General features: G+C 44.9%; 1 protein-coding gene across 3 annotated transcripts in view; it reads right to left on the reverse strand.

Annotated features, from left to right (window-relative positions):
- Positions 1-18,805, reverse strand: part of LOC137372579 (transcriptional adapter 1-like) — a 104,916-nt gene that overhangs the window by 27,579 nt on the left and 58,532 nt on the right. The window contains exon 7 of one of the 3 annotated variants that reach the window (XM_068036517.1): positions 13,392-15,299. The exons of 1 other annotated variant lie outside the window; for it this stretch is intronic. In XM_068036517.1, the coding sequence (XP_067892618.1) occupies positions 15,150-15,299 (150 nt within the window). In that variant the 3' untranslated portion in view covers positions 13,392-15,149. Of the gene's footprint in view, positions 1-13,391; positions 15,300-18,805 lie in introns of those variants that run through there. One more of the 3 variants, XM_068036515.1, reaches the window with a different exon arrangement.

Here is an 18,805-nt window from a genome sequence, read left to right on the forward strand (position 1 = left end):
CTGCAAGGTAGAGGTCGGTCGGCCATACGACAACAGCACCACCCTTGTCTGCAGGTTTGATGACCATGTCGGGGTTAGACCTGAGAGAACGGAGTGCCTCAAGTTCAGAGGGGGACAGGTTAGAGGGAGTGAGGGGGGCAGAGAAATTGAGACGACCAATGTCTCGCCGACAGTTTTCAATGAAGAGATCAAGAGCGGGTAAGGGGCCAGGGGGAGGGGTCCAGGTAGAGGGAGAATGCTGGAGGCGGGTGAATGGGTCTGCTGGTCGGGGGGAGGACTCCTGGTCAAAGAAGTGAGCCCGGAGGCGGAGGCGACGGAAGAAGAGCTCAACGTCATGCCGAGCGCGAAATTCATTGAGGTGGGGGCGTAAGGGGATAAAACTGAGACCTTTGCTGAGTACAGAACGCTCAGCATCAGAGAGGGGGAGGTCAGAGGGTATAGTGAATACACGGCAAGGGGTCAGATCAGAAGGGGTGGGGTCAGAGGGAAGTGAAGCGGAGGGAGGATCTGGAGGGGCATTGGTCCCCATCAGCTGCTGGAGTTTGTGTTCCTTAACACCTGAAAGGAAGAAAAACAGTTTTTTGTTAATGCGTTCCTGCTCCCGCCCCGAACTGGAAAACTTTATCAACTTTGCTTCCAATTTCCACCCTTCTCTCACCTTTGCATGGTCCATCTCTGACACTTCCCTTCCCTTCCTCGACTTCTCTGTCTCCATCTCTGGGGATAGGTTGTCTACTAATATCCATTATAAGCCCACCGACTCCCACAGCTACCTCGACTACACTTCTTCACACCCTACCTCCTGTAAGGACTCCATTCCATTACCCCCACCACCTCGTCCCCGTCCCATGGCACATTCCCCTGCAATCGCAGGAGGTGTAATACCTGCCCATTTACCTCCTCTCTCCTCACTATCCCAGGCCCCAAACACTCCTTTCAGGTGAAGCAGCGATTTACTTGTACTTCTTTCAATGTAGTATACTGTATTCACTGCTCACAGTGTGGTCTCCTCTACATTGGGGAGACCAAGCGCAGACTGGGTGACCGCTTTGCGGAACATCTCCGCTCAGTCCGCAAGCAGGAGGACCCTGAGCTTCCGGTTGCTTGCCATTTCAACACTCCCCCCTGCTCTCATGCTCACATCTCTGTCCTGGGATTGCTGCAGTGTTCCAGTGAACATCAACGCAAGCTCGAGGAACAGCATCTCATTTACCGATTAGGCACACTACAGCCTGCCGGATTGAACATTGAGTTCAATAATTTCAGAGCATGACAGCCCCCCATTTTACTTTCATTTTTAGTTATTTTTTTCTTCCTTTTTTTTTACATTCTTTTTCACATTTTTTACAATCTTTTTTTTTTGCATTTAGTTCATTTCATCTTAGTTTGTTCAGTTTGCTTACCCACTGTTTTTTTTCAGGTTTGCACTTGCTGCTGTTCAATATACAGCTAATCTGTACTAATGCTTTGTCTTTCAACACACCATTAACATATTGTTTGCCTTTGCTCCGTGAGCTTTTGGTCAGCTATGTGGCCTGGTCCAATCTAGACCTCTTTTGTTATCTCTTGCCCCACCCCCACCTCACTTGCTTATAACCTGTGACTTTTCTAATATTTGTCAGTTCCGATGAAGGGTCACTGACCCGAAACGTTAACTCTGCTTCTCTTTCCACAGATGCTGCCAGAACTGCTGAGTGGTTCCAGCATTTCTTGTTTTTATTTCAGATCTCCAGCATCCGCAGTATTTTGCTTTTATTATTAGAGAAGTGTGAAGTTGTTCGCTTTGGTCGTAAAATATAGAAAAGCAGAATATTTTTTAAAAGGTGTGAAACTGGTAAGTGTTAATATTCAGAGAGACTTGGGGGTACTCATACAAAGAACGCACAAAGTTAACATGCAGGTGCAGCAGGCTATTAGGAAGGCAAATGGCATGTTGGCCTTTATTGCAAGGGGATTGGAGTACAGGAATAAAGAAGCCTTACGAAAATTGTACAGGGCTTTGGTGAGACCACACCTGAAATATTGTGTGCAGCTGTGGTCTCCACATTTAAGAAAGGGTATACTTGCACTGGAGGCAGTGCAGTGAAGATCTACTAAATTGGTCCCTGGGATGACGGGGTTGTCCTACGATGTGCGGCTGAGTAAATTGGGCCTATATTCTCTGGAGTTTAGAAGAATGAGAGGCAACATAATTGAGACATTCAAGATCCTGAAAGGGCTTGATAGGGTAGAAGCTGAGAGATTGTTCCCACTGGTCAGGGAATCTAGAACACGGTGACACAGTGTCAGGATAGGGGGTCAATCATTCAGGACTGAGATGAAGAGAAATTACTTCACTCAAAGCGCTATGAATCTTTAAGATTCTCTACCCCAGAGGGTTGTGGGTGCTCCATCATTGAATACATTTAAAGCTGGGATAAATAGATTTTTAGTTTCACAGGGATTCAAAGGATATGGGGAGCGGACAGGAAAGTTGAATTGAAGTCCAAGATCAGCCATGATCGTGTTGAATGGCGGAGCAGGCTCAATGGGCCATATGGTCTACTTCTGCTCCTATTTCTTGTGTTCTTGTGCTCTTGTACTCTTTGTTCGACATTTAAATAGGAGAGGTAAATGTATAGTCAGGCAGTAGGAGACTCAATCTGGGAATCCTCCAGGCCTTCCTCTGACTCGTCCTCACTGTCCCTTTAATCCCCTTCCTGTCTGACAAACCTGTGCATATCTGTCCCCTTCCCGGCTGTGATACTGTTTAACATGTTAATCTGACACAACCTTTATTTTTTCCTTCGGTCTGGGTTTTTTTTCTCATTCATTCATGGGATGTGGGTGTTGCTGGCCAGGCCAGCATTTATTACCCATCCCTTATTGAACCGCTGCAGTCCATGTGGGGTAGGTACACCCACAGTGCTGTTCGGAAGGGAGTTCCAGGATTTTGACCCAGCGACAGTGAAGGAATGGCAATATAGTTCCAGTCAGGATGGTGTGTGACTTGGAGGGGAACTTACAGGTTGTGGTGTTCCCATGCATCTGCTGTCCTTGTCCTTCTCGGTGGTAGAGGTTGCGGGTTTGGAAGGTGCTGTCTAAGGAGCCTTGGTGCATTGCTGCAGTACACCTTGGAGATGGTACACTCTGCTGCTACTGTGCATCGGTGGTGGTGGAGGGAGTGAATGTTTGTGGATCAAGTGGGCTGCTTTGTCCTGGATGATGTTGAGCTTCTTGAGTGTTGCTGGAGCTGCACCCATCCAGGCAAGTAGAGAGTATTCCATCACACTCCTGACTTGTGCCTTATAGATGGTGGACAGACTTTGGGGAGTTAGGAGGTGAGTTACTCAGGCAGAATTCCTAGCCTTTGACCTGCTCTTGTACCCACAATATTTATATGGCTACTTCAGTTCAGTTTCTGGTCAATGGTAACCCCCAGGATGTTGATAGTGGAAATTCAGCCGTCGGAATGCCATTGAACATCAAGGGGAGATGGTTAGATACTGTCTTGTTGGAGATAATAATTGCCTGGCACTTCTGTGGCGCGAATGTTACTTGCCACTTATCAGCCCAAGCGTGCATATAGTCCAGGTCTTGCTGCATTTTTACATGGACTGCTTCATCTGAGACGTCATGCGTGGTGCTGAACATTATGCAATCATCAGCGAACATCCCCACTTCTGACCTTATGATTGATGGAAGGTCATTGATGAAGCAGCTGAAGATGGTTGGGCCTAGGACACTACCCTGAGGAACTCCTGCAGTAATGTCCTGGAACTGACATGATTGACCTCTGACAACCACAACTATCTTCCTTTGTGCTAGGTATGACTCCAACCAGCAGAGTTTTCCCCCTGATTCCCATTGACTCGAGTTTTGCTAGGGCTCCTTAATGCCATACTCAGTCAAATGCTGCCTTGGTGTCAAGGGCAGTCACTCTCACCTCATCTCTTCAGTTCAGCTCTTTTGTCCACATTCAAACCAAGGCTGTAATGAGGTCAGGAGCTGAGTGGCCCTGGTGGAACTCAAACTGAGCGTCACTAAGCAGGTCCTAGCTAAGCACTAGGTCCTAACACCTTCCATCACTTTACTGATGATCGAGAGTAGACTAATGGAGCGGTAATTGGCTGCGTTGGATTTGTCCTGCTTTTTGTGTCAAGAAGGGATTGTGTGGCCCCTGTATCCCTAAGTATGACTATAGGCTGGCTTGCCTCATTCAAGGGGTATGGGATCACTTTTTCTTGGGGCACAAAGTTCTGGTAACTTTCAGGGATTTTAAGTTTTCCCACACTCATAGCGGTAGGTTTACCTAGTCTTATTGCCGCAGTCAAAACCACAGCGTGGTCTGCTGTGCTTTCCATCAGGGACCCTTTTCCTGCGCTGGTCTGGTGTACCCTGATTAATCCTATAGGTTTTCCCATAACCTCCAGCAGTCAGCTCGAAGGTGACCTGCCTTGTTACAGTGGAAACACACAGGTTTTCGGGTGTTGCTCCTGCTCCCAGTACTGTCCTTTTTGGCCTGAGGAGGGTTCCCTATGTGTCAAGCTTTCCCTTTTCGCCCATAGCTGTTTAGGCCCCTATCACTTTTATTCTTTTGAGGTTTGTGGGGGTGACTAGGGAAGGGTTTCCCTTTGGGAAAGAGCTTGTGGAAAAGTGTAAATTCATCAGCCAAGGTGGCTGCCTGACTGCTCTTGGAAAATTTTGTTCCTCTATGTGGGTTTTAATGGGAAGGGGGAGCGAGTTTTTGAACTTCTCCAGAAGGATCACCTCTCTGAGGTTTTCATACATGGGCTGCATCTTGAGTGCCTGTCTCCACTGGTCAAAAGCAAGCTGCTTAACTTTTTCAAACTCGAGGTAAGTTTATTCAGGCTGCTTTCGGAGGGTTCGGACATTTTGGCAGACACCTCCAGTACTGGCTCATATGCGCCCAGGATAGCATTTTTAGTCATCTCATAGTCTGATGAATTCTCATTTGGCAACAGTGAATAAACTTCATGGGCTTTTCCAGTTACTTTGCTTTGCAATAACCGTGTCCAGCTGTCTGCTGGCCAGTTCAGTTGTTTTGCTAGCTTTTCAAGTGGCAAAAAATGCTTCCACATCCCTCTCATTGAACTTTGGTGTCAACTGGGAGAACTTTAAGAGCTCAGCACTCGGTCCTGAGCTAGTGGTAGCTCCCTCACTAGTTGCGCCTTCACTGGATGTATTGCGTCTTCCCCTAGTTAGTTTGAGCCGCCTTAATTCCCTTTCCTCCTTCTCCTTCTGGAAAGACCTTTCTCCTTCCCTTTGCTGGAACTCTCTCTGCTTTTTTCTCTCTGGAATTCTGATTCTCATCTCCTGTGTTCGAGGTGTACTTTAGCTAATGTTACTTTGTCTGTTTCCAACTCCAAACCTGTTTCTGAGTCTTCAGGTTCACGTGCAAAATGTTTGGCCACATGTTCTAGGACTTCGGGTTTCATAGCTTTTGGACAGATAGTAATCCCTAACTGCCTAGCTGCATTCCTCAACTCTTCAATAGATAGGACATTTAACCTGTCCCAAGTTACTTCAGTCTGGTTTGGGAAGGTACTGGCCTCAAATGTGGACATTTTAGTACTTGAGCAGCAAAAGACACAAGAAAACCTGTATTGGAAGTTTTTAAATTTTTGCTCAGGACCCATTTGGTTGCCCACTCCCAATTTCTTGTTTGCCTTTGTATTACAACCACAGACAAGCCCCCAAATATCTGTTACAATCAGGTGAGGAGGGGTTCCAAGGCCCTCTCTTGTCCTTCATCTTGTTTGACCGCAACAGATTTTATTCTTTCTTTAACAGTGGATGTGCTTACCACTTTTATCTTTGTTGCGATCGTAAAAGAACCAATTGGACAGGTTTTCTTGAGTTTAAACAAGGGGTCAGTTTATTGTACTTAACCAAAAACCCGATCTAAATAATAAAATTACGCTACACTTTCACTCACTGACTCACGAGAATCACACATACCAATAGGTTACAGAATGGAGAATAGTAGTTGGGAGCAAGTTTGAATCAATAGAACGGAATATACAGTTTGTTTCATCTGTTGACTTTAGTGGTCTTCTGGTTGAATTCGTGGTCCTGAAGTTCTGGGTTGATAGTTGTTCTTGGAGACAGTTGAGCAGGGGTTTTCCTTCCCAGGGTCTTTGTCTTGGATGGTGCAGCCAGCAGCCAGACTTTGCACGCCATGCACAAGGTCTTCTGGAGAGAGAGAGAAAGAGAGACACCACTTCTGGCTTCTGCACAGATTGAGTCTCTCTGGAACATGTCTATATTGTCAAAGGGAAGCTCCCAGATTTCACAGAGATGAACAAACAGTCACATGACTCTCTCAGTGTATTCTCTGGTGCCTTCCAATGAGATTCAAATTTAGCAATCTCAATCTCTCTCAGGCCTCATGGTGTCAATGTTTACCCCTGGAGGATTTCATCTTTTTAATGTTAATGTCCTAGGATGGCTTTGAATGAATGTCTTGTTAATGAAAGTAATCTCAGGTAGTTCCATCAATAGAGCAAGCCATGTTTTGGGTAAAAGCTAATCAGACATGCATCTCCACTTTGATGCCTTGGAATGTGAAGGGTGTTCAAGTGCAAATGATGACAGCCATTTTTAGCGGTGGCAAAGTCTTTGTAAAAGTTGAATGCAATATTTCAGCTATCCTTTTTTTTCAGTTTAATGTAGGTTTCCAAATGCTGAATTAAAATCCTCATTCAGCATATCCTGTCTTCATGATATAGCCTAGGGGCTCCTTTACTATAAGGTTATTAATTAACCTTTTCTCATTGCATGCTAGATCCAATATACCCTGTACCCTAGCTAATTCCTTGACGTATTGATCTGGAAACTTACCTTGTAAACATACCATGAACTGGTCCTCCAAACTATTACTGCAAATTTGGTTTGCCCAGTCTATATGAAGATTAATGTCCATCATGGTTACTGTATTAGCTTTATATATGCCTCTAATTTCTTGATTTATACTCTGCACTACACTACAACTATTATTCGGAGGCCTATAAACAACACTCACCAATTTTTTTCAGCCCTTTGCTGTTTCTTAGTTCCACCTAAACTGATTCTACTTGATTTTCTGAGCTAAGATCCTTTCTCTCTACTGTCTTTATCACATCCTTTAAGTATGCAGGTATATTTAGTTCCCATCCTTGGTCGCTTTGCAACCATGTCTCCATAATGGCAATGAGATCAAACCTATTAATTTCTATCTGTGCTATTAATTTATCTAATTTGTTGCAAATGCCTCACACATTCCGATATAGTGGTTTTAACTTTGACTATTTTCTAATTTTCCCTGATATCACCTGAGTCACAAATGCCCTATTAACTTTTTTACTATCTCTGTCCCTTCCTGATCCACTTTGCTTATTTTTGCACAAAATACTGCTCTGCTTGAGAGCCTTGACATTTCCCTTGCTGCTTTTGAATTTATCCTTTCCTGAATCCTCTCACCTCCCCTTGATTAGTTTAAAGCACGGTCTACTGTCCTAGTTATTCGATTCACAAGGACCACGGTCCCAGCCCAGTTTAAGGGGAGCCCATCACAACAGAACAGCTCCCTCTTTTCCCTGTACTGGTGACAGACACCCATGAAATGCAACCCCTGCCTCCCACACTACTCTTTTAGCCACGATTTAACCTTCTGATCTGTTTATCCCTATGCTTTTTAATTTGGACCCTCACTCCTTAAGCTCTCTCAGCATTCCTAGTTTTACCTATGTTGTTGATTCCTACATGGACCATGACAACTGGATCCTCCCCTTCCCACTCCAAGATCTTCTCCAGCCCTGAGAAGATGTCAATAACCCTGCTACTGGGGAGGCAACACAAACTTCAGAAATGCAGGTCACGGCTGCAGTTAACTGTATTTAATCCCCACTTTACTGTGCCCTATCACTACGACATTCCTTTTCACTCCCCCTACTTGAATGGCTTCCTGCACCATGGTGCTATCGTCAGTTTGCCCATTCACCGTGCAGTTCTTCTCATCCACACAGGTAGCAATTAAAAAAAATTCTTTTGTGGGATGTGGGAATTGCTGACTAGGCCAGCATTTACTGCCCATCCCGAATTGCCCTTGAGAAAGTGGTGGTGAGCCGCCTTCTTGAACCACTGCAGTCCACATAGTGTAAGTACATCAACAATGCTGTTAGAAAGAGAGTTCCAGGATTTTGACCCAGTGACAGTGAAGGAACGGCGACATAGTTCTAAGTCAGGATGGTGTGTGGCTTGGCGAGGAACTTGCAGGTGGTGGTGATCCCATGCATTTGCTGCTCTTGTCCTTCCAGGTGGTAGAGGTCACAGGTTTGGAAGGTGCTGTTGAAGGAGGTGTGGTGAGTTGCTGCAGTACATCTTGTAGATAGTACACACTGCTGCCACTGTGACAGAAGCTCAGTGGCCTTAGCAGAACCCAAACTGAAAATCAGGGAACAGATTATTGCTAAGTGCTGCTAGAAGTACTGTCAACACCCCTTCCATCACTTTGCTGATGATCAAGAGTAGACTGATGGAGCGGTAATTGGCTGCGTTGGATTTGACCTGTTTTTTGTGTACAAGACATACCTAGGCAATTTTCCACATTGTCAGCTTCACGACAAATTCTATGCCTGATGATTTTTTAATACATCAGTTGGAAACCTGAATTAAATGTTAAAAAGAAACAGGAGACAACTGATAAAAGATCACTGCTAGCAGCTAAAAATGGCTACTATATTTGCATCTAAATACCCTACTACCAATGTGTCGAGGTAGCTCTGGTAAATCTCCAACCAGAACAATGGCTCACAAATTTTGAATGAGCTATCTGCCATTGCCTTCATTCTTCTTTTCTTCTTTCTTTTGGGCCTCCTTATCTCGAGAGACAATGGATACGCGCCTGGAGGTGGTCAGTGGTTTGTGAAGCAGCGCCTGGAGTGGCTATAAAGGCCAATTCTGGAGTGACAGGCTCTTCCACAGGTGCTGCAGAGAAATTTGTTTGTTGGGGCTGTTGCACAGTTGGCTCTCCCCTTGCGCCTCTGTCTTTTTTCCTGCCAACTACTAAGTCTCTTCGACTCGCCACAATTTAGCCCTGTCTTTATGGCTGCCCGCCAGCTCTGGCGAATGCTGGCAACTGACTCCCACGACTTGTGATCAATGTCACACGATTTCATGTCGCGTTTGCAGACGTCTTTATAGCAGAGACATGGACGGCCGGTGGGTCTGATACCAGTGGCGAGCTCGCTGTACAATGTGTCTTTGGGGATCCTGCCATCCTCCATGCGGCTCACATGGCCAAGCCATCTCAAGCGCCGCTGACTCAGTAGTGTGTATAAGCTGGGGGTGTTGGCCGCTTCAAGGACTTCTGTGTTGGAGATATAGTCCTGCCACCTGATGCCAAGTATTCTCCGAAGGCAGCGAAGATGGAATGAATTGAGACGTCGCTCTTGGCTGGCATACGTTGTCCAGGCCTCGCTGCCGTAGAGCAAGGTACTGAGGACACAGGCCTGATACACTCGGACTTTTGTGTTCCGTGTCAGTGTGCCATTTTCCCACACTCTCTTGGCCAGTCTGGACATAGCAGTGGAAGCCTTACCCATGCGCTTGTTGATTTCTGCATCTAGAGACAGGTTACTGGTGATAGTTGAGCCTAGGTAGGTGAACTCTTGAACCACTTCCAGAGCGTGGTCGCCAATATTGATGGATGGAGCATTTCTGACGTCCTGCCCCATGATGTTCGTTTTCTTGAGGCTGATGGTTAGGCCAAATTCATTGCAGGCAGCCGCAAACCTGTCAATGAGACTCTGCAGGCACTCTTCAGTGTGAGATGTTAAAGCAGCATCGTCAGCAAAGAGGAGTTCTCTGATGAGGACTTTCCGTACTTTGGACTTCGCTCTTCGACGGGCAAGATTGAACAACCTGCCCCCTGATCTTGTGTGGAGGAAATTCCTTCTTCAGAGGATTTGAACGCATGTGAAAGCAGCAGGGAGAAGAAAATCCCAAAAAGTGTGGGTGCGAGAACACAGCCCTGTTTCACACCACTCAGGATAGGAAAGGGCTCTGATGAGGAGCCACCATGTTGAATTGTGCCTTTCATATCGTCATGGAATGAGGTGATGATACTTAGTAGCTTTGGTGGACATCCAATCTTTTCTAGTAGTCTGAAGAGACCACGTCTGCTGACGAGGTCAAAGGCTTTGGTGAGATCAATGAAAGCAATGTAGAGGGGCATCTGTTGTTCACGGCATTTCTCCTGTATCTGACGAAGGGAGAACAGCATGTCAATGGTCGATCTCTCTGCACGAAAGCCACACTGTGCCTCAGGGTAGACGCACTCGGCCAGCTTCTGGAGCCTGTTCAGAGCGACTCGAGCAAAGACTTTCCCCACTATGCTGAGCAGGGAGATTCCACGGTAGTTGTTGCAGTCACCGCGGTCACCTTTGTTTTTATAGAGGGTGATGATGTTGGCATCGCGCATGTCCTGGGGTACTGCTCCCTCGTCCCAGCACAGGCATAGCAGTTCATGTAGTGCTGAGAGTATAGCAGGCTTGGCACTCTTGATTATTTCAGGGGTAATGCTGTCCTTCCCAGGGGCTTTTCCGCTGGCTAGAGAATCAATGGCATCACTGAGTTCCGATTTGGTTGGCTGTATGTCCAGCTCATCCATGACTGGTAGAGGCTGGGCTGCATTGAGGGCAGTCTCAGTGACAGCATTCTCCCTGGAGTACAGTTCTAGGTAGTGCTCAACCCAGCGGTCCATCTGTTTGCGTTGGTCAGTGATTATGTCCCCCGATTTAGATTTGAGGGGGGCGATCTTCTTGATGGTTGGCCCAAGAGCTCTCTTCATGCCATCATACATTCCTCTGATGTTTCCGGTGTCTGAGGCCAGCTGAATATGACTGCATAGGTGTTGCCAGTAGTCGTTTGCGCAACGCCTAGCTGTTCTTTGTGCAGTACTTCTGGCTGCTTTAAGTGCTGCGGATGTTAAATCGCTGGGGGCTTCATTAACAAGACATTAAAGACAATATTGGAACATTAACACTGATGGAGATGAACCACTCATTGGGTAATTACTGAGACAATGGGACCTGAGAGATTAGGAATTCTTATACTTGATCTAATTATGTTAGAAAAGAGAATACACTGGACCATCCTGTGAAAACCTGCAATTCCTTCTCTCTACAGCAGACAAGCACCTGAGTTTAATAAAAGCAAAATACTGCGGATGCTGGAAATCTGAAATAAAAACAAGAAATGCTGGAACCACTCAGCAGGTCTGGCAGCATCTGTGGAAAGAGCAGAGTTAACGGTTCGGCTCAGTGACCCTTCATCGGAACTCGAAGCACCTGAGTTTGACCAGTGAAGGACCCAAGTGGGCTCTCCCACTCTCTCTCTACAGGTAACCTGGCAAGTTTGAACTCTGCCTACTGGCTGCAAAACATGCGAGTCTATCATTGCTACAGTCCAAGACCCCGGGAAGAAAACCATTTGCTCACTGTTTCCCAAGAAAACTCTGAACCATAGGGTACATCTACCAGCCAAAACTTCAGGATCACCCAGTTCAACCTGAAGATAACTAAATTACCAGACTCCACAGTCTGTACATTAGTTTTTATTGTCCTGGACTCTAATCCAACCAATCTATTCTTCTCCATACTGTAACCTATTTGTGTCTGTGAGATTCTTATATGTATGTATGTGTGTGTGAGAGGAAGTTGGAGCATGGTTAATTATTTTACTTAGATCAGTTTTTGGTTTTAAGTACAATAAGCTAACCTTTTTCTTGTTTAAATTCAAGAAAACCTATCAGATTGGTTCTTTTATGATCATAGCACTTAAAGGGTTAAACACTCAATTGGTAATCACATCCACTGCTTAGAAGAAATAAACACTGTTGCGATCAAACAAGAACAGGGACAAGAGGGGCGCCTTTCGACCCCTCCTCACCTGACCATAACACGGGTAGATGCCAGTGTTGTAGCTCTACTGGAACAGCTTGGCTAGAAGCGCAGCCAGTTCTGGAGCACAAGTCTTCAATACTATTGCTGGAATGTTGTCAGGGCCCGTAGCCTTTGCAGTATCCAGTGCTTTCAGCGTTCCTTGATATCACGTGGAATGAATCCAGTTGGCTGAAGACTGGCATCTGCGATGCTGGGGACCTCAGAAGGAGGCCGAGATGGATCATCCACTCGGCCCTTCTGGCTGAAGATGGTTGCAAATGCTTTAGCCTTGCCTTTTGCACTGATGTACTGGGCTCTTCCATCATTGAGGATGGGGATATTTATGGAGTCTCCTCCTCCTGTTAGTTAATTGTCCACTACCATTCATGACTGGATGTAGCAGGACTGCAGAGCTTAGATTTGATCCATTGGTTGTAAGATCACATAGCGCTATCTATCACATGCTGCTTCCACTGTTTGGCATGCATGTAGTCCTGTGTTGTAGCTACACCAGGTGAACACCTCATTTTTAGGTGCTGCTCCTGGCATGCCCTCCTGCATTCTTCATTGAACCAGTATATGTTGGTCAAAGGCCAAGACTCCACCATCACTACATTCTGGATCCCTATATCGACGTGACTTGCAATCACACCCGCCTCACCCTGACCAACTCGAGTTCTACTTAAACCTAAGGAGTGTGACTGTCTCCTGGAACAGAGGGTCCAGATAATTCTCCCACTCCCTGAAGACACACATCTGCAGCTAAGACTACAGCACAACAACTCTGAGCCAAAGATCCCCGAGGAGCACTTACCAGAGATATGGGTGTCCAGGATCACAATTCTCTCCACAAACTCCCACGGACTTCAGTTTTAGCACACAATGTCTATCTAATCTTAATTAGTTTTTAATTTGATTTTAGATATATTAATTGGTTTATCAAGTTTAAGTTACTAATTTAGGAAAGTAATATCAAGTTAGAGTTTCCTAGCTTAGAGACAAAAGAATAAAAGCTCACTGGCTGCTAGAGGTAAAAAGAGATTATAAGGCACCATAAACCTGACTTTACCACTCATAATGAAGCAGTCTTTCGTGACTGCTCTATGCTTCACACTTTCGGGAATGGACACTGAAAGAAGTGGGTTTGGAAGGGTGCATAGATACAAGTGTTAATGGATGCAAGGAAGTCAAAGCTGATAGCAAGGGCCTTCTTTGTGAGTGAATGGGCATTTCATAGGGAAGTGGGGAGGGGCTGTAGTTGTTCGCCCACTGGAAGGATCCAAGGCAATAGTGATGCGCAGGGTGAAGAGTTGGGAATGGTGAAAGGTCACAGACCTGAAATGTTAACTCTATTTCTCTCTCCACAGATGCTGTCAGACCTGCAGAGTATTTCCAGCACCTTGTTTTTATTTCAGATTTCCAGTATCTGCAGTAATTTTGCTTTTATTTGAGGTTGGAAATGATGTTAGCCTCCAGTGGATCCTGGACAGGAAGGATGTGGCATTTGGAGTTGCTGTGCATGCGGCAGCATCAGTGGCTTTGGAGAAGGGCAAGAGGGTAATTGTGGACTTAGCTAGGGAGGATATAATGTTGGAACAGGGGCAGGAGAGTAGGAAAGCAAGAAGAGTAGTGATGGATTAGGTCAGAGATCAGGGGAGGCAAAGTACCCAAGAGGGGAGAAATGAAAGTTGGCATGACTGGTTGACAAGGAGAGTCAGGATTTGAGATTGCAAGAAGGGTCAAATGAGGGGAAAAAGGGAACAGAAGTAATGATCTGAGGATATTTTTCCACTCAGTACCTTAAATGTTACTGTAAAATACAGTAATAGCTAATTAACTGTTAGCCCACAGGTCAACACCAAACACAGAAGCATCCAAAAACCACAGCAACAATCCCAATATTTGTGTATCAGTAGGACATACAGAACTCTATAGGAAGAGGTTTAAAGAAGCATACATATGGTTCCTAGGGTTATGAAATATGAAGGACGAAGAAGGGAGCATAAATTCAAATAATGAGTCAACTTCAAGTTCTTCAGGAAGTGAATCAACAGGATGGAGAGAGGTACATTTTGGAACAGGGTCTGGAGACAATTATAAACCAAAAGCTAATTTAGTGACCAACATCTTCATACTTAAGTATTACAAGTTATAAGTGATAGCATTCAAAAACAAAATAACAAGTTGATTCAATAGTGGAAGGATATAGGCTTTGAACACTATCACTATCTTGAAGAATTTTAGACAAATTAATTTTTAAAGAAATCATACTTTATGGCTTTGCATTCCAAATTCGGATGTTTGGAATCTTCTCAACATCAAGTAAAGACATCTGGTTTTAATACAATGTAATGAATTAACATTTACATTTTTGCACATAATCTACCAACTAAAATTATAAAACACAAAAATATAAAACAAAGTTTTAAAAAACCTTGCGTATACAAAAAAAGACATTATGCAGATTAATTGTCAATTTCTTATTGTACAAAAATAAAATTAGTCGATGGTATTACATGCATTGGTAATCTTGCACCTTCAACTTTATCAAGGTGTAAAATGGTTAAAGGCTTATAAAGACATCTATGTTCAGTTAAAATGTTTACGAAGAACTAACAAAGAGGGATCTGAAACTATCTAGCAAAGTTATCTTTTGTCTCATCAGTAGACGGGTATTAAAAAAAGGCAAACCATGCAAGCTTTAAATTATGGCTGTGGGATACTTAGGTTGAGCAAGGGTCTGTGTTGTTTTGTCTGAAATTCCAATCTCTATTTTACCAGAGGAGTTAACGAGTGTATTTTAGACATGTTAATACCTCTACTACAACAGCAGAACTTCAGATCATTTGTACATGATATCGCACTAGGCAACCAAGGCAGTGCACTTTGAAGCAAATATATAGATACTTAAACTATCAAACTGATATTTGTAGGTATACATTAGCAATGTATATATTTTAATAAGCAAAATACAAACTCATTTCTAAGAGATTTATGATGAATATTTTATCAAAATTGTCAGACTGAAGCTAAATGCCAACTTCCATTGATTCAATTTACACTTGACATACTACCGATAATGCTCATCATTGTAACAGACTCTACCCAGTGATAAAGACACAGAGTAACGGTTGAGGAGGTATCTGGTTTAGCGCAGTGATTATCTCATTCATTCATAGTGGATACAAAGGTATGTTCTGAGCTCCAGCAATTGACCCAAATCAGTCAACAAACAAGTCCCTGCTTGACTGCTAGCCTCTGACGGTGGATCTTATCCTGCTCCATCTCCTCATGACTAGGATGCCAGAGTCTAGCCAATATCCTTTCTATATTCAAGGCATAAACTGTGTGCGCTGGTATCACTTCCCTGTGTACCTACAAAAAAAATTAAATAAACACAAATGAAGTGACAGATAAACTAGAATATTTCAAATTTAGGAGAACAGATTTCTGATAACTTCAACCCCTGCTTATTTCTAAGTTGTTTCCAAGAGTGGACTTTACACTCTAGAGGCAAACCCTAGTGATGGTTTGCTTTCTTAAAGGCCTTATTAACTTGTGTTGCTATTTCTTATGTTCATGATGTGTTATTGTGTTTTAGTGATTTATGTATTTGCAATGCAAGCTGCTGGACATTATGAAATATTGCTAACAGAACACTGAACATGGGTCCCATTAGAGAGTTTTGTGAATTGATGTAATTGGATGACCTGCGAATAAACAGGGGCAGATTGACTCTCCCAGAAGAGGTGCAATTCTTACAGGAAGTGTTTATGGGCGGCGGAGTGGGGTGGGTACTGATTACAGAGCTCTAAGGAACCACATTATGGTACTTGTGAAATCTGATTTCCCATTTTGCCAGCCCAACTATACCTGGAAATTATTTCAACAGAACAAAAATGTTTGTTTCCCAAACTCCACCCCCACATCAATAACATAGAACTACTGCTCTTCCTTCTCCTGGATGTAGTTCAACTCTATTTAAGTATTGTGCATCAAATTATGTGTGCTGTTTATAAGTACTCAGGCATAAATCGATCAGCTCTTGGCTGCTTCAGTTCTCTCAACCCACAAAACTTCTTTAACTGAACATATGCTTAATATTCACTATGGGTTAGCAATATTTCAGGGTGTCCAGCAGCTTGCACTACAGGAGACATCTAGCACAGCACAGTATCAGTTCACGTTCATCGCTCTCACAGTAACACAGGAAGAAATACAACTTTTTTTTCAATTTGTTCATGGGACAATGCCAGCATTTATTGCCCATCCCCAACTGCCCTTGTGAAGGTGATAGTGAACCACTGCAGTCTATATGGTGTAGCTACATCCACCATTAGGTAAGGAGTTCCAGTGACCCAATGACAATGAACAAACGGTGATATATTTCCAAGTCAGGATGGTGTGGTACTTGGAGGTGGTGGTATTCCCATGCGCCTGCTGCCCTTGTCCTTTTAGGCAGTAGATTTCCCAGGTTTGAAAGGTACCGTTGGAAAAGCTTTGGCGAGTTGATGCTGTGTATCTTGTAGATGAGACACACTGCAGCCACGGTACACTGCTAGCGCCGGGAGTGAATGTTTAAGGTGCTGGATGGGATGCCAACCAAGTGGGCTCCTTTGTCAGGAGAGTATTCCATTAAAGGCCTGCTACCCGAACCCGACGGGACCCGAAGACATGTGTCGGATTCGGGTCGGGTCGCTCTTCCGGGTCCGGCTTTCCGGCTCGGGTTGGGTCGGGCTGGACACACAAAGTAAGTATCGCTCTGCTGGAAAGTTGAGTTTAGTAAGTGGCAAAAGTTGAAAAGCCTACCTGAGCTGGGAGCCCAGGATGTTAAAGGAGGGAGACTCTGAGTCTGCACAGCAAGCATCTCTATGACATCATCGCGCTCATGGTGCAGCTTCCTGCAGATTCGGAATTGCAAGGTAGGTAAAGTGAACATTAAGGTGGTTGGGTCGGACACGGAAAAAAATGGAGGGACTCGGGCTGGGCTGGGCTCAGGTCCGATGTGGTTCTGTCGGGTTCGGGTCGGGTTTTCTTCCCCTGACCTGAGCAGGCCTTTATATTCCATCACATTCAACCTTGATGGTGAACAGGCTTTGGGGAATCAGACAGTAAATCACTCGCTGCAGAATTCCCAGCCTCTGACCTGCTCTTATAGCCACAGAATTTATGTTGCTGATCCAGTTAAGATTCTAGTCAATGGTGACCTCCAGGCTGATGATGGTGGGGAAATCCACAATAGTAATACCAGTGATGTCACACGGAAGTGGTTAGACTCTATCTTGTTGGAGATGGTCACTGCCATTGTTTGGCACCAATGTTTCTTGCCACTTATCAGGCCAAGCCTCAATGTTGTTCAGATCTTGCAGCATGTGGGCGTGGACTGCTTCATTATCCGAGGCATTCTAAATGGAATCGAATACTATCAGTGAGAAGGTTCTACATAAGTGCCCCTTAATAGCACTGTTGATAACACCTTTCATCACTTTGCTGATGGGATGGTAACTGGCCGGATTGAATTGACCCTGCTTTTTGTGGACAGGACATGCCTGGGCAATTTTCCACATTAGATTAGATTAGATTAGAGATACAGCACTGAAACAGGCCCTTCGGCCCACCGAGTCTGTGCCGAACATCAACCACCCATTTATACTAATCCCATATTCCTACCAAACATCCCCACCTGTCTCTATATTTCCCTACCACCTACCTATACTAGTGCCAATTTATAATGGCCAATTTACCTATCAACCTGCAAGTCTTTTGGCTTGTGGGAGGAAACCGGAGCACCCGGAGAAAACCCACGCAGACACAGGGAGAACTTGCAAACTCCACACAGGCAGTACCCGGAATCGAACCCGGGTCCCTGGAGCTATGAGGCTGCGGTGCTAACCACTGCGCCACTGTGCCGCCCTTCGCCATTGTCGAGTAGGTGCTAGTGCTGTAGCTGCACTGGAACAGCTTGGCTAGGGGCATGGCTAGTTCTGGAGTACAAGACTTCAGCAATGCAGTCAGGATGCTTTCAGGGACATTGCCTTTGTTGTAACCAGTGCCTTCAGCCATTTCTTGATATCATGTGGCGTGAATTGAATTGGCTGAATACTTGCATCTATGATGGTGGGGTCCTCAGGGGAGGCCGAGATGGATCACTTCTGGCTGAAGATTTTTGCGAAGGCATCAGCCTCGTCTTTTGCACTAAGTGCTGGGCTCCCACATCATTGAGGATTGGGATTTTTTCAAACATTTACCTCCCATTAGTTGTTTTAATTGCTCACCACCATTCACAACTGGATGCAGCAGGACTACAGAGCTTTGATTTGATCCATTGGTTGTAAAATTGCTTAGCTTGATCGCATGATGCTTCTGCTCTTCAGCATGCATGTAATCCGGTGTTCTAGATTGGCCAGGTTGGTACTTCATTTTCAGCTGGTGGTGCTACTGACGTGCTCTTCGACATTCCTCATTGAACCATGGTTGATGCCCTGGCTTGATGATAATGGTAGAGTGAGGGATATGCCAGGCCATGAGGTCAGATATTGTGGTGGAATGCAATTCTGCTGCTGCTGATAGCCCACAGTGCCTCATGGATGCCCTGTTGTGAGCTGCTAAATCTGTTCTGAATCTTTCCCATTTAGCACAGTGATAGTGCCACACAACACGATGGAGGGTGTCCTCAACGTGAAGGACTGTGGTGGGCACTCCTACCAATACTGTCATGGATAGATGCACCTGTGACAGGTAGATTGGTAAGAATGAGGTTTTTCCCTCATTCGTCCTCTCAGCAACTGCCGCAGTTATGTCCTCCAGAAGCTGACCAGCTTGGTTAACAGTGGTGCTACCGAGCTACTTGGTGACAGGCATTAAAGTCCCCCACCCAGAGT

Source organism: Heterodontus francisci, chromosome 8 (genome assembly GCF_036365525.1).
Source record: "Heterodontus francisci isolate sHetFra1 chromosome 8, sHetFra1.hap1, whole genome shotgun sequence".
Classification (NCBI taxonomy): domain Eukaryota; kingdom Metazoa; phylum Chordata; class Chondrichthyes; order Heterodontiformes; family Heterodontidae; genus Heterodontus; species Heterodontus francisci.